The following is a 17157-nucleotide window of genomic DNA, read 5'->3' as shown; positions in this document are numbered from 1 at the left end:
TGTGTGTGTGTGTGTTTCGGGGAGTTGCACAGTACAAACAAAATAAACTAATACAATTAACAGTCCTTAATCTGAAACTCCATACAGACAACTTGTACGGTAAATGACTGAAAGGCAGGGTAGACCCTTGTGGCTATTTGGAGTGAGACAATCCAAATCACAAATTAGCTTTGCTTTTCCAAAACCCTTTTACAAATTAGCTTTTCAAATTAGTTCCACTGCTTGTTATGTTTTGATTTGGGCCAACTTCTGACCTCTGTTTTCCTTATTGAAGAAATAAGGTTAACAGCATATATTTTGCAAGGTGTTGATGAATATTAACTTAGGAAAACAGAACACCTAGTTCTGTGATTGTCACATGACCTATCTTTATTTAGAAAAATATTCATAAATTCATACAATTTATTCCAAACAAAAAACTACAATATAATTTTGGTAAGAATTCCTTAAATTTGCCAAGCTATTACTATTTCAACATGGCTTTTATCCTGCAAAATACCTCAATGTTTAGTGCAATTCTTTCCTTTTCAAATGCACACGTACATTTTCAGTGTAATCCTAGTACATTTCCTAGCATTTATTTATCATGACTGTGCTTTAACATGATACAGCACTTAACTTTTAGCAAGTTTTTGATTCTCAAGATATTTTTCTTCTGTTTCATGTTCAGGTGAGATTAAGTGCTTCATCTCTTAAGCACTCCACTTTTTAAAAATCCTGTATAACACTTCACAGGATTTGTAGCTATGTGATTATTCAGTAAGTATGTAGCCCCCAACTAAACCAAAACTTTCTTAAAGGCAGGGTCAAATCTATTTTGTTCATCTAAAATTAAATACTAAGCACTACAGTGCCTGGCATGGAGGTACATATAAAAAGAAGCAGTTATTAAATACATGAATGTATTAATTTCAGAGATGAGAGTTCTCACAAGCGGATGCAATTTCCCAAGATGATGTCATTGTAACTGACAGAACTGAAAGTAGAATTCAAGTCTTGTGATTTCAAGCATTGTACTATTTCTAGGTATTAAAATTTCCAGTTACACAAATCATAAAAAGAATCATGAAATTAGTACTGTGTCAATTCTAGACTGAAAATATAAAGACACAAATCATAGAGAAAAGGATTATCTTAAACTGGCATGGAGAATTGGGTCTCCCTGAGGAGCTGATATTTAAGACACGAAGTAGGAGTTAGGATGGGCCAGGAGAGGTGGGCAGAAAGTTCCAGGTACAAAGAATCATTTAGACAAGCACAGCGGTTCAGAGATGAGGAAAAGTTAATGAATAAGGACAATAACAGGTCACTATAAATAGAATGGAAGAAGGAAAAAGCTGGGGACGCAAGCTAACATCTAGGCAAAGGCAGAACTTCTAGGGGAAGACTATTACTGTTCCCTAACCAATTAAAGAAAAAAAAACCATAAAGGGGATTGATGTGGGGAAGAACAAAGTATTGTAATTTCATAATACAATGTGGGCTGCACTCTAGGGAACCTGGGAGAATACATTGCTCAAGACGGGGATCCAAACAGAAGGACATGCCGTGGTGAAAGGATGATGTCGCATGTGTAACATGTTCAGCAGGGAAGAACGTGGAACTGCTTAGACAAAGCCACTACAGGATCAATCAAAAGTTTAATCGCCTTAGGTACATAATGAGTTCATAATAAATAGTCAAGCAATGATCATTTTTGCAGTGTTTATTGTAACTCATGATTGAAAACCATTAGCTGCTTAAGATCATGGTGACTTCTATGGATTTCAATGGAGTTTTGACATGATACGTTGCTCCCAGGCACTACTGGATTTGGTGTTTGGAAAGGGTAATTGTTTAAGGGGCCAAGAGAATAACCTATATAAGAGGTACAGGGAAACATTTCCTTTCTCTCCCTTGATTTTTCCTTTTCCCCAAGAATCAAGGAACAATAGACACAATATGATCATGGTCAACAAGTCTAAGACAGTGAAGAGGTGTCTGAGACACTAATATTATATGGGAAGATCAACCCCATACAATCAGACTTAATTTGTCTTATAGGGTGACTAACAGATCAGTACAGCAACTCAAGGGATTTTCTTATAAACTCGGTTAATAAGTATGCTTAGTCTTTTTTATCTTACTGATGGCATTTTAAAACTCATATTTTCATTTAGATGTTATTCATGCATCTTTGCCTCATGATATTCTATAATGTTCATATTTACATTGTTTATGTGTGCTAATAATAATAATAATAATAATAAACACTTAAGATACTGAGTTGGCTGTACTGACCACAAAGCCCATTCATTCTGACCTGACACTGCCTATTCAAGCACACAAGGATGTTGCTAAAGCTTTATACTGTGTGACTGGCTCTTGTCCACTGCTCTGTTCCCCGGAGATGCCAGGGAAGCAAGGCCATTCATCTGGATTAGCCACACGTTACTCACAGGAGACCCTGTCATAATTACCCTGTTCATTCTATCAAAGGGGCTCAGAAACGAATCAAGTTGATGTAAATGTACTAAGTAAATCTGATGTAAAACATACATCATCAAGTTGATGTAAAACGTACTAAATGGCATGTCTACCCCAGCAGTGTTAAACCCTGGGCTGAGAAATGTTAGGGCACTAATAACAGGCCAATTGGGCATTTAAAAAAAAAAGATTAAACAGTAGGACAGCTGAACAATTAAAGAGTGAGAAAGCAAAGGGAAGTTAAATCTATCACATCCTGTTTTGATCAGAAGGTATTGTCTATAATTTAAAGGGTTTTAGCGACTTAGGATGTCACACACACACACACACACACACACACACACACACACACACACACATTTGGCATGACTGAGCACAATCACCAATGTAGGATCTCATATGGTGACATACAGATCGCACGCACCAAAGGAGCTGTGAAGAAAAAGGAATATTTCAACTGACATTCTGAGTAACTTCAGCATGCATCTGATTTACAGCAGAACACTTATAGAGGTTCTTGAAATATTTTAACATATTTTAATTTAAACTTTGATATTTCTATTATGCTAGAAAAAAGTATCTAGTAATACTTACTTCTACTGTTTTTAAAAATTTAAGTAAGTTCAAATACAAGTTCGAATAACATGCCTTCCTTATTGTATCGGGCCTTGTGTAAGATTATCGAATGTGATACAATCCAGCAAGGGTATAAAATGAGCCCAATACAGCAGAATGATACAGTGCCCACACTTGGGCACAGTTGATTACTATTCAGAAATTCTGAAAAAAAGACTTGTTTTTCTCAGTTAGTTAGTGGTTAAAAGCAATGGCTTGAAAGATGGTGCTTGGACAAGTTTTCCATCAATGACTAGCAGGCTGACAATCTATCTGTCATCTATACAACAAGAGAAAGTAGAGAATATCCCAAAGAACTGAAATTGTTAAATGCCTTACTATCTATCCAGAACTTAGAATTGTGTCTGGCATATATATGGCAAACAGCTGACACACAGCTGTCATGATCATTAGCCTTCTAAAGCAGAATCATTCATTCTGCTTTTGGGAACTGGGACAAATAATCTAGAAAACACATATGCAACCTTCTCCTTTTCATTCCTATCCTCTAGACTTATCAGAAGGAAAAACCTTTCTTATTTCCTACTCAAGAGGAACTTTTTTTCTGTTATTATGCATTGCCTCGCTAGAGTTTTACATAAATCCATCTAAAAACACACAAATGTCTCATAAACTTTTACATGATTCAATCTTCAATTTTGAAATCATTGAAGAATATACATTATAAACTGAGAGATTTAAGGGTCCTTATGCTAACTCCACAGCCCAACCCCTGACTCTGGGGTCCTCTGCTGTTTGAATCAGTACTATCTTCAGACTGCAGCACAACTGAGTCTCCTTGTACCAATTCCAGTAGGTCATGGCTCTTCTCGCCTCTCTTACCTCGCCCATGACTGCTATAGGTGTCTCTCCAGTTGCCTGAGCAACACGATGTTCTACCAAGTAGAACATGTATTCATCGTAGAGTAGACGGATAAGGTGGAAGGAGCCAAAGCTAGCGGCACTGCGTAAGGTTAAGTCCCGAATAACCATTGAGCTGTACCAAGAGAAAACATGTACAGAGGCAGAAAATTAGTGTCAAGGGTCAGAGTTCAACCTGTTCGTCCTCTTACAATAAGCTGGAAAAGGTGACCTCTTTCAAGAGATCGCTAACTGTGAACACCAAAATAGTCATTCCATTCTTAGAAGGAAGAAATGACGTTCAAATGTCTAGGCTAATATTCTCAACACTTACTTTGAAATGCAGAATTGGAAAATGTCAGGCAACCGGAAAAACAAAAGACTATACTCTGTTTCCTACTTCATTGTCAAACTTGTTGAAATGCAGGCTATTAATACAGCACAATTTTTTTTCTTTTATTATGACTTCCTATGATGCAATTTTGTAGGGACAGGGGTTCCTCCCTCTTTCCAAGTTTTCCCCTGAATCATCACAGGTTAGAGTCCCTCAGTCAAAGCCACAAGTTTACCTTTCAGCTCTTTAAATGCAACGTGACATGGTAGGTATAGACAAAGCAGAAAATCCAGTACCACACTGTGAAGGTATATTTAAACATTCCACTGGCAGTTCTACCGTTATTTGGGAGTAGAGATGCGTACTACAATGAGTACATCACATTTCATACACTTAACTTGGCTCGTGACAGACCATCCCTACACATTTAAAATGCAGGGCTCTTTATTAACTGACTGCCATCCTCCAAAGGATTATTTTCCTGAAATTACATTTCTTCTTAGGTTAAAATGAAAGCAGTGTTTTAACTTCCTTTATAATTTCAAGGACAAAATGAACTAAAGGGAAATGAAACCCACTCATGAACACACCTCAAATATAAGTGATTGTGACAGTAACACAAAGTAAGAGAAATGACTTCTTTTGTCATACGTCTTTGCTTATGGCATCAAGAACGGATGATGGTGGAAGCCCTCCATATCTACGGACATACTTCTATTAAAGAAAAAAGCACAGGTTTGGAGCTGCAGAGATCAAGGTTATTATAACGTGTTGTTACAATTCCTGATCACATTATCTTTTTTAAAGTACAGAGATTAGCTTAGGGGTCAGATAAGATAATGCATAATAGTTGCATGTTATTCCTATTTTCAGTTTCCATGCTCAACTGCAGTCCAAAAATACTTAATTGAAAACTCCACCAATCTATGACTCCTAAGGTTTAGACTGAACGCTGTTCTGAAGAACATCATCAAATCTGATGCCATCCTGCTTTGTCCTATTATCTAATAGCTTGTGAGTCATCCCTCTGCCCCATGCATCCATGCCCAACAGGACACTAGGTGAGCACCTTGCTTATCTGATCAACTGTCAAGCTACTCTAGACCTTGTGTCACGTGGTTTTCATTTTAACAGATAATGTCCTTGACTTGCAAGAGTAGTGATAGTAGCGCTGTGGATATACCAAAGTGAAGTCAGGAAGCATGCCACATTGAGCTAAAAGGTGAAATTCCTTGACTTAAGGAAGAAAATCATATCCTAAGGATGCTAGGATGTGGTAAAGAACAAATTTTTTTGATATACAAGGTGATATATGCAAAAAATTAAATCCTGCCAGTTCTGCAGTCATACTCAGAAACTACAAAAGTTATGCTCACAGTGTACATTAAGTGCTTAGTTAAGATGGAGCAGACATTTCTCTTTTGTGGCTTCAGACTCATTGTGAGTGCTGAAATGATTCTCCTACAGATACGGATGTTCTTACACTTGATCTTAGCCAAAAGGCCGAGAAGTGAGGCAGATATGGATGTTCTTAATGCATGATCTTAAAAAAACTACTCTCCACCGTACCGCTACATACATTAGAGTTACTGACATTTTCAGGTTCATAACCAGTATTTCCAGGGAATTGTTTCTTGAAGAATACTGAAAAGCTCAGTCTCCATGCAAAACAAGCAAAACCAGGAATAAAACAATAAAATGCTACATTTTATCTCATATTGATACAAAATTGAAGTAAATAATTTGAGAAGTATATAGCAGAAAAATATTTTTTTCCTACTTGCATCTGTATTATTGAAGAAGGGAAAGCACTTCTTGAAAGGATTTCCACAAAGAGTTTGCAGGGGAAAATGGCTAACAAATATAGAACTGTATTATTCGTTGAATTTGAAATTAAAGCAAAGTCAAGCGAGATGCCACATGTTACATATGTTACTGTAAGAGATGAAAGTACTTAGAGTGGTCTGGGAAAAGAACTCTCCAATTGTCTCATCTGTGTAAGAATAACATTGAGAAATTTTGCTGGAGAACTTGTCAATATTTGTCAAAACCTAAGATGTCAAAGCCTATGATCCAAAAATCCTAAATCAATAAATTTGTACGGATGTACAAAGACAGTTTTGGCTACAGTGATATTTATAGCAGTGAGAAAGCAGAAAAGCTAAACATTTATTAGTAAGAAGGAAGATGAATTATGATCCATTTATTTATGGGATTTGATGCAATTGCCTCTTCTTTTAACGAGAGATTTACTTCTTGGAAAGGGCAAGTGACAGAGAAGGAGAGACAGGGAAACCTTCATTTCCTGGCTCACTCTCCAAATGGCCCTTCATTCCTGGACAGTGTGAAGGCAGCAGCTAGAACTCCTTCTAGGTCTCCTACATGGATGGCAGGGACCCATAAGCCCGTGTCAGCTTCTGCTGCCTTCCTCTGGGACATTAGCAAGAATGCTGGACGAGAAGGGGGCCAGTCAGAACCGCAACCAGTGCTCTGACCTGCAATGCTGGTTTTGCAAGCCACTGCTTAACCAGAAGCACAACATGAGCCCCTATGCTGATTTTCCAAAAAATGAGGTAAAGATACAAGTTATACCAAGAAACAGTACCCATGTTCTAACATGACAAGTTAAAGAAGCAAAATATATGAGTGCATTTATGATAGAAACTCCATACACACAAAACAACTCAGCCCTAAGTAGTGATATTCGATAATGTATTAGCACTCAGAGCATGCTTCTTTAAGCAGCATTCGTCTCTTTATAAAAAATGTTATTTATTCATTGTTTATTAGAAAGACAGAGAAAAACAAGTGGAGAGAGAGGGGGGAAGGGAGAGAGAGAGAGAAAGAAAGAGGGAAAGAGGTCTTCTATTTGCTGCTGGTTCGCTACTGAAATGCCTGCAACAGCAAGGGCTGGCTGGGTGAAGTCACAGCACGTCATCCGGGCGTTGCACATGCGTGGAAGATCAGTCCTCGAGCCATCATGTGCTGCCCCACGGGCCCACGGGCAGGAAGCCACATCAGGAGCAGAAGTTCATGGATGTGGGCATCCCAAGAAGTAATTTATCCCCACTGAGCTACTGTGCAAACCTCCATTAGTTACTTTGAATATGTAGTTTTAAAAGATTTATTTATTTTGAAAGAGTTAGAGAGAGACATAGAGAGAGAGAGATCTTCCATGTGTTGTTTCGCTACTCCCTGGACGTGCACAATGGCCAGTACTAGGTCAGGCACAATCTGGGTGCCAGGAGCTCAGTTTGGTCTCCCAGATGGGCAACAGTAGCACAAACATTTAGCTCATCTTCTGCCAATTCCCCCAGGCCTCCAGCAGGGGGCGGAATGAGAAGTGGAGCAGCCAGGACGTGAACTGGCAACTTTACTAACAAAACACGATGCCAGCCTCACCATTTGCCGCTTAACATCACTTAACGTATTTATAAAAAGGAAGCTAATAATCTATACCTGCAAACTGAATTCCAATAAACAATAAAAGAATATATTTTACCATGGTTACTTATGAATAGTAATATTATGAATGCGTTCAGTTGATTCATTGTATAGTTTTTGCATATTATACGTTTTTCTTCTGTAAGTACACTCGAATTTCATAGATTAAAAAACACAGTTTTGTTTTAAAAGCAACCTTGGATCAGCTGAATCTCAATAAATCTATGCACATGTTAAATACCACAGGAGCTATGTTATTTATATAATTCTTAACTGAAATTTGAGCCTTTATATTTCCCTTGGACTATAATAACCCTGAAATCATATGAACTGCTAAGATGGATGTTTATAATGAGCATTTCTCTGATATCAATACTGAAACACAGTATCAATTTATTACATTATCTTAATTCAAATACAGTTATCTTTTTATTCATTGTGTTCCAGAGTTTTGCTCTATGACAAGTCGCTCAAAAGTTTGGTTCAAAAAGAACTCTAGCTGGAAAAATGGCAAAGACCCAACCAGATTTAAAACCCAGAGTCAGACAGTTATAAATTCTCTAAGTTTGGTTCCGAGACTCCGTGTGATGAGGTGTGTTGCTGCAGGACAGCCTGGGGGCTCATGTGGTGGGCAAACAGAACAGTGTGGGGCAGGCTCTGCAGGTCACTAGCCGGTGGACCGTGCAATGCCCCGTGTGTCATCTGAAGACTCAGGGGCTGCACTTAGGTGTTTTGGAAACTTCTGGATGATGAGGCAATCACTATATTTTAGAATAAAAATAAATAAGCATTAGCAAATTCCATCAGAAATCCCTTCAAACATCTGCTGGCTTTCAATTTTCATACCCAGTCATTTTTTTAAAAGCAGTGACAAACGTATCATGAAATAATTCTTGTATGTTTAGAAAAAAACCAGCTGAATTGTATCATCAATGCAATGTGTACCTTATTTGCTCTACACAGAACCTCTGCCCTACATGACACAATTAACAGTTTAATTACAACTCTACTGTCCAATCCAGACTTCTGGAAGATTACTGAAAAACTGACTCCATTGAATTTCGTGTTGCTAAGTTACCATGAACTCAACCCCTTTTAAAATCAGTTGTAAACATTAATTATTTGATAATGGATGAGAAGTACGTTTGTGTATTTAGCATGGCAGCTTGAGGTGTGGGAACTGCAACACACACCGTGAAGCCGCACAATCTGTGTCTTTGCCTGAGGTGTGTCACATCCTTCCTCAGAAGGGACGTGAAAACAACACACCTGTGACCCCTTTGTGAACTCTCTCTCAACAGTGCTCACAGTTCGCAGTATTAATTTCTGGAAGATTCACATATTGTCAGGATATAGGCAGACTCGCTTCCGTGTCCACATCCTGTTCAGGAGTGCTTTTTGTCCTTTAAAAATGTGATGTTTGGTTGAGGAATGTGCCTTCCTGTTACCCACACCAACCGAGTGGAGAAATGGCCCATACACCGTGTCATTTCCGTCTGCCAAAGGCAGTGGCTTGTTTTTCCTGCTTCCTAAGGGGCCGACATCAGCCATTCAGTATCAGAGCAGGTGAGGAAAGGCCCCTGGTTTGGCCAGTGTGTGTCAACAGCGGCCATTCAGGTTCTTTGCCAGGAGATTTCCAGCTTTCTGAGCACATAAATTCATACACAGACTTTTAGAAATTAGGAGATTAATTGATTCTAGAAAATGAAGGGTCTGCATGTGACTGCCAAATTTACAATGGCGGCTATAAAGTTTACAGATTTTTGGCATTTACAATGCCAACACTATTTTTAAAAATTAATGTGTTTCTGCTTTTTCTGATATGCTGTGACTACAGTTTCCAATACTCAATACGGTCTTCTGCCTCCGTGACAACCAGCTCAGATATTAAAGGGCCTTCCATCTCTGCTACCGACTTTGTCTACCAGCAGGAGGGACGCATCTGCATGCATGTGTCTTTCCTCCAGCAGACCAGGACTGCACGCCTTCGAGTCTTTTTGAAATGAAAACAATAACCATAATGGTGTCTAATAATAACAAGCCAATTATCCCCGGCTCGGGGAGGACAGAGGGCAGGCAAGTGTGATGAGATGGGGTTGTGGATACGGAGAGAACACCACCTCAAGTAATTTTCTCTTTTAAGAAATCTGCAATGTACCCCCACACACAGAAGGCTAAAGGGGTGCCTTTTCCAAAAACAGATCAACCCCATATAAAAAAACTAGGGGAAGGAACGAGGGCCAGGTTGACATTGACAATGCATGAAAATTGCAGAAGGAAAACGATAAACAATTGCTTTTTCTGATGCCCAGGATGGACTTGACCTGCGGGCATCCATGTTTGTGCAAAGCATTACTGCCACTCTAGCCATCACTCCTGGAATGCATGCCCCATGCCATGTGTATCATTTTCTGGAGGAAAACTGATGAATAAAATGCTGACTTCCAAGTGAATCGGAAAACATCTGAAATCTGCTCCCAAGTTAAAATTGTGAACACGGGCATTGTTAGTACTGTTGGTGCATATTCTTTGACAGCACGTTGACACTTCTTCCCAAACCTTCCTCAAGTGTCAATCAGTGATTAAAATTTCCTGTTAACACCCACATCCAAACCTAGCACTGGGCATTGGCAGCCACCTGTATCCTACAAGTGGGTCAAAGAGTCAGAGAATGTCTTAGTATGCTTCCCAATTCACAAGAGCGAACAGAGTATTCAAGATAAGAAGCAGACATGTGGAATTACATCAGTACTCAAAATTAGCAGGTTTTCTCTTAGTGCATTTGACTTGGATAGACACAAGAAAACTAACTTTAGGACATAAGGATAATCTAACAGGTATAGTTCATCTACTACCTCCACTTCAGTTAAGAAATAAGAATCAGGGGCCACTGCTTTGGTGTATCAGGTTAAGCTGCAGCCTACAGCAACAGATTCCCATATGGGTACCAGTTCACATCCTGGCTGCTCCCCTTCAGATCCAGCTCCATGCTAACGTACCTAACAAGGCAGCAAAGAATGGCACAAGGCCCTGGGCTCCTGCATCCAAACAGGAGACCCAGATGAAGCTCCTGGCTCCTGGCTTTAGCCTGGCCCATCAATGGCCATTGTGGCTATTTGCTGAGTGTACCAGTGGATAGAAGATTTCTCTCTCTCTCCCTCCCTCCCTTCTACTCTGTGTAACTCTGCCTTTCAAATACATATATAAATCCTTCAAAAAATTTTTAAAAGATTGTGGCAAGTCATTGGAGTAACAAAGTCATTTAGAGTAAACATCAAAGCAACTGGCATCACAATCCAAAGAGCTCTGGTTCTGTCATCACCAATGTGGTGAAAACAGGTGGATATCCTATATTCTGCTGTCCTGGGATCACAGGTACTTCTAGCCCACGAATTCTTTAGGTCATCTGTTCTCACAGTCACCTTTGGCATCACCACTGGCATCCACATGCTGACCACAGTGAGAGTCATGGATATGTCCTGCAGCCACAGCCTATGCACATTTGCAAGATGGTTTGTATCATTAAGCAGGTGTTATTTACACTTTAAAGAGGCAATGGCTTTTAGGCCCAAGTCAGTGGGACTACCTTTCACTAAAGAAGCAAAACAAACTTTCACAAGAACAAATAACTCGTGCTAAAAGACAAAATGCAGGAACTGGCATTGCAGTTCAGCAGGATAAGCTGGTGATTTTGATGCTGGCATTCCAGACTGGATGGCCAACTGCTCCAGTTCAGATGGAGCGAAGCAGTGGAAGATGGCCCAAATACCATCAACCCATGTGAGAGACCAGAGCTCCTTCCTGGCTGTAGCTTGGACCAGATCTTGCTGTCAAGGCACTAAAGAAACTATACAAAAGAAGATATCTTTCTCTCTCTCTCTCTCGCTCTCTGCCTTTTAAATAAATAAACCTTTGAAAACAAAGTATTTATGTAACTTATGAAAACAATTTCATCAGCCAACCCATTTTGTGTGTGTGTGTGTGTGTGTGTGTGTGTTATAAATGCTGACCTCCACTGCTAATAAATGTTATTTTCAAGTCTTGCAACAGAGTACAGGTCTCAGAAGGCAATATGACTTTCTTTCCTTTCCCTTTTTTTGTATCCCTTTCCTTTCCTTTCCCCTTTGTCATTTCCCTTCCTTTTCTCTCCTCTCCCCGTCCTGCCTCCTTCGTTTCTTCCCTCCCTCCATTCCTTCCTTCCTTTCTTTTTTGCATGAATTCCAATGTACAGCAATGTTAGCAAACGCTTGGAATTCAAAATAAATTACCTCGACAGTTTTGAACGTCCTTTGGAATGACCTTGGGCACTTTCAAACATAGGCTGCTGGATCTACACAGACTCTGATTTGTGTAGGTTTAGGACGAGGGCCTAATACTGCATTCCCCACACATTCCCAAGTGGTAGTGATGCGACTGGGGTAGGGCTGATGACTTGCGGATCAAGGGAAAACAGAACCAAAGAAACATGACACAAAGACCCCAGGGAGAAGTCTAACCACTGTCAGCTGCCTCAGGAAGGACTGTAGGCCTCTAGACACCATTGTGAATATATTATCTACACTGGAATCCTAGGTGTTCAAACTTTGAGAACTTCTAGAGCTCTTACAACAGCATGTCCAATTCCAGCCAAATTTATTCCTCTAAAATTCTGGATTCATGTCCAAGCCATGCATTTACTGAGCTTGCTTGAAGATAGTTAAAACAAGGGGGTCCTCACAAATGAAATTCTTCATGGATTTTTTTGTTTCTATCACAAAGGCACACTCACTGTTACAGACAACTCAAGAAGGAATCTCAGGAAAAATTAAGACAATACCTGTAGAAAGACCATTTTAGCAGAAATTGCCTGGCAGCTTTTGGAAAACTGGGTCTTCCTTCGTAGGGTTTCAATGCTTGCATCATCACATTGTCAAGCCACGCAGCCCACTGCTCCAGAGTGCTCTGCTGCTGAAGCGTCATCTTGAAGTCTGTTTCTAGTCTCTGAACCATGTTGTCGTCACACTGACACACCCAGGAAGCCTGTTCCTGGGACGGTACACAAAAAGCAAAGCAGAGTTCAACTCAGCATCTCCTCTTCGAATGTCAGCTCCAAGAACTAATGTGCACATGGCCAATTACAACAGCAGCTTGAACTGGTGCAAATGACTTGAGAAAACGATCAACTCTCTGTCAGCTGTTAAGCAAGCACCTTTGTCAGCTGTAAGGTCTTACTATTTCTCTGTTCTCACTCTGTCCTGTGAAAATGTGGCAGGATTAGAAGTCTGACCTGGTTTTCCTGCATTAGCTAGTCTGTGTGAAAGACTAAAATGGATGATTTACCTTACAAAAGTTGGAGTACGAACTTAGAGGATGTAGTCTTCTATCCTTCTCAGTTTTTGACATTGCCTCTAAAGGCCGTTCCCCATCCCCACTTGACCAAAACTTGCAAACAAATTCTTTGGAGAAGACTCCTTCAGGTAGGTCAGATGGCTAAATAAACTCAACTGGCCAAAAATGACCTCTCAATTTTAGAACAGAAATGAGTTCTGAATGGAACTAGGTAGAAGAATATACTGTAGGAGTTTACGGATTGGGCACGAAAATTTCAAGGACTTTCAAGGCAAGGCTATGAATGCAAACTAATTCACAGAACTTAAAACAAGAGCACCAGCAATAACAAAAACTCTTTTGAGAAAATGGAGATGTACTATCTGCCAAGAAATGTGATGACTGCAATTTTCCTCCTGATTCTAAAAGGTCTGCTATGAAAACAGTGACTTTCAGATCTACTTTCCAGTGGGTGCCATAAATTTTATAATGGTTCCAAGTGCCATTTTATTTTAAGGTAAAAAGAATCAAGTCAACAAATAACTATTTGGTAATATCTGATTGCAAATCAGAGTACCAGGTTTTTAATCTAAGCCTTGATCAACCAAATGGATGTCATGCAATTAATCTGGTCTAGGCAGACCTTAGTTTTCTTACGTTTAACTTTAGACAAGTTTCTGGTAACAAGAGTGTTTAAACCATTCAGCAATTCAGCCAAATAAATCTCAGATCGCCATCCACATCTCTTCCCTTGACTCTATCTCTTCAAGGGTCATTTCAACTTGGAGGCATTTCCAATGCAAAACATCCCAATCCCAATTCTTTTGATTTCCCCAGGGAAATCTATGGTTCCTGCTATACCTCAGTTGTTGAGATCCACTAGCTTTGTTTCTTTTTGTCCGATTAATCATAAATTCTTCTAGCTGTTACCATCTAAACATCAATTTACATAGTGTAAGAACATGCAAATGTAATTATAGGAAAAAAGCCTGAAAACACAAGTAAAAATAAAAAACAAGAGATACATGTTGATGTATATAACCTCAAAGCTTTCACAGTCACATAAAATATATGTATTCATTAATTCAAAGTGCTTTTAAAAGAACATGGAAAATGATTATTATGAAAAATGTGCATCTATTTGAAAACTTTCTTGCAGCAAAGTAAATTGATACTTTAATTTCATTTCTGATCAAACTTTGTGAAGTACCTTTATATGTAATACATGCAACATTATGCTCTTTATAAATCTATTTATATTTATATTATACTAGCTTACACATGTATATGTTTAAAATATTTATCCTTATCCATAAAGAAATACTTAAAAGAGGATAATAATACATGAAACTATATATTCAGCTCAGAGATGAATTGCTGTTTCTCCATGGAGGTAGATGTGGAGCTACCCTAATTTTCAGGGAATGGATTTGTTTCATTACATTAATATATTATTATTTGTATCACCAAGTTTATACAGTTAAGACATCTGTTGGTTACTCCATTTTATTATTATGAATAAAGCTGGAGTTAGTAATCTTGCAACTTTATCCCTGCTTACTGTCACACTTATTTAAAAGAACGGTTAAGATCTTGAATTTATGCTGTCTAATGACTACAAGTTTTTTTTACAGCAATGTAAGGGCCGTCCCTGAGGAGAGCCAGGGAACATTTTTCAAGCATCAAGAAAGCATCGGGAGTTAGTGTTTCGTGTTTTTATTAACATCTAAGTATCCTTTTAATTACATAAAAAATGCTATCTTCATCCTTGTACAGCGCACTCTGCTGTACCACAGATCTCTGGAAGTTCTTCAGATTACCAGACTGGATCTCTGTACCACAGTGGGGAGGTCAACCTGGCTTGTGCATGGATAAAAGGAAGGAAAATCTTACAGGCACCTGTGCCAGAATTTCATTTCATTTCTTTCCAGAAATTCAAACTCATTATTTATTCGGGAATTAGATTTTGGCAGGAAAAGTTATTAATCTAAAACATTACTCAAAGAAATGAACCCTTGACACATTTTTTCTGGCTTTCAAATGCTGTTATACTTTCTCCACCCCCCACCTTTTTTTGGATAACTCACCCTGTTTGTCAGTATGACTCTTATGTACGTCATTCTTTTAGAAGTTGGTGTTAGAGAGCTAGACCAAACATGCTAACCATGGAGTGTACTATATTTTTTTAATTGAAAAACTCAAGAATGATCATTTAAAAATGTTCTTAACTCATGAAAAGGTTAAAACCAAAATGACAAGTCTTCAGGAACTTCCAAATACAAATGCCTTTTGAACACCTAGATAAGTATGCACAACAGTTGGGCTGTCAGCTCAGACCACCCAAACCTATTTAGTCAACAATGCAGAAGAAAAACCACACTTTTATGTGCCTAGAGAATGATGTCATTAGAATGCTACAATTAAAGAGACCAGAAAGCCAACGAGAGTACAAAAGAAAAATTATCTTAAATATATGAGGAAAAGATTATAATTAGGAAAAAATGAAATAGTGAATAGATTGATAGCTATCTTGAAAGGAACTTTTTCAAACTTTTAAACTCTTAGAGTACTATACAATATTAAAACTTACATGCAATTTCACTATTTTACGCTACACTTTGCTTATTCTAAGAATATCAACCTTACATTTGTCTGTCTTACTATGATTAATTCTGTAGGACAGCCACCATTTCAAAATTAATACGATATTACTATATCCTATTATTATAACACCTTCTATCATATATTATACACAATATTCTACTATTAATATCCTATTAAGGGCCTGGCCCAATGGTCTAGTGGCTAAAGTTCTCGCCTTGAACATGTCAGGATCACATAAGGGTGCCGGTTCTAATCCTGGCTATTTCACCTCCCATCCAGCTCCCTGCTTGTGGCCTGGGAAAGCAATTCAGGACAGCCCAAAGCCTTGGGATCCTTTACCCACGTGGGAGATCCAGAAAAGCTCCTGGCTCCTGGCTTCGGAGCAAGGAGTTTAATAGAGTTCCTTGTAGTTATGAAACTTGCTCAAGCTCCCACTGGTAGCAGACATAATTTTTTGGCCTTTGTGGTGATCGTCACCACAAAGCCGGGTAAGATTCCTCATCACCTTACAAGACCAGACACCTTGGCAGTCTACCTACAAGGCAGAGGTGCAGAGCAGTCCCCGTTGGGGGGAGAAGCCGTGTGAATGCAGAGTACCTGGACGTTGGCGAAGTCCACCCGGTTGAGGTCGTTGAGCATCTGGTTGATCTGGGAGGTGTTCTGCAGCACGGCTCGAGCTGCCTGGGCCAGGTGGTTGAGAGACGTGTACCTGCGCAGAGTCTGGGCAAAGGCACTTACAGCGGCAACCTGTGAGGATACCCAATGCAGCCGCTGTGTCGGCGTGGATTTTGTTTTTCCTTCCAGTACAAGAAAGGACCATTATCTTTACATCTTTTCTCCCTTGCCGAATTTTAAATGCTTCCCTTTGACACTTACTTGAAATTTCACTTGGTTAGAGTTTACTTGTAAATGACAGCATTTAAATCTCTTAAACCAAGTATTATTTTTCCTGTGAGTGGGTTGAGGTCAAGATTAAAACAAACACCCACATTCTTTGACATTTGAGAGCAGCCTTAATTAAACCAATCTTGCAAGGAGCTACTCATCCATAGCTAGAAATGATTTTGTCCAGGGAAGTAGAAAAAACATTGGTTTTCATTTTTTCACCGTCTTCAGTATAATAAATTAGAAAGTAGGCAAATAAAAACATTTCCTTTTTAAAAATAAATCAGGAAAACTAAAGTATACAGACATGCCTTTTTAATTGGATTAAAAAAACACTTTTCAGACCAATACCATTCAAATTCATTCTTAATTGCTTTTTATTGAATAGAAACCTGGGTGATTCTGAGATAAAATGAGAGCAGATAACCTTTATAAGCAAATATACTGGTAATAAACGTATCAGAGGAACAGCTAGACATACTCTTTGAAAATTAATTGGAAACTGTTAAAGGGGTTATTCAGGAAATCTCAAGCTACCCCTGAAAAGCCGCTTGTCATTCTTCCCCATCCAGCTGTGCCTCAGTGACTCTAAGGGCTTAAATGATATGGTCCTCTTTTGCTCTCTGGCTAAGACCAGAGAG

General features: G+C 39.0%; 1 protein-coding gene across 6 annotated transcripts in view; it reads right to left on the bottom strand.

Moving 5' to 3' along the window:
* Positions 1–17157, bottom strand: part of RFX3 (regulatory factor X3) — a 238008-nt gene that overhangs the window by 13380 nt on the left and 207471 nt on the right. For 5 of the 6 annotated variants that reach the window (XM_058657283.1, XM_058657287.1, XM_058657285.1 and 2 more), the window contains 3 exons: positions 16229–16378; positions 12537–12745; positions 3925–4078 (listed from right to left, as the gene is read on the bottom strand). In XM_058657283.1, coding sequence (XP_058513266.1) covers positions 3925–4078; positions 12537–12745; positions 16229–16378 — 513 coding nt within the window. The remainder of the gene's footprint in view (positions 1–3924; positions 4079–12536; positions 12746–16228; positions 16379–17157) is intronic. The other variant, XR_009244434.1, reaches the window with a different exon arrangement.

Source organism: Ochotona princeps, chromosome 31, assembly GCF_030435755.1.
Source record: "Ochotona princeps isolate mOchPri1 chromosome 31, mOchPri1.hap1, whole genome shotgun sequence".
Lineage (NCBI taxonomy): Eukaryota > Metazoa > Chordata > Mammalia > Lagomorpha > Ochotonidae > Ochotona > Ochotona princeps.
This window is presented reverse-complemented; position numbering and strand designations above follow the sequence as displayed.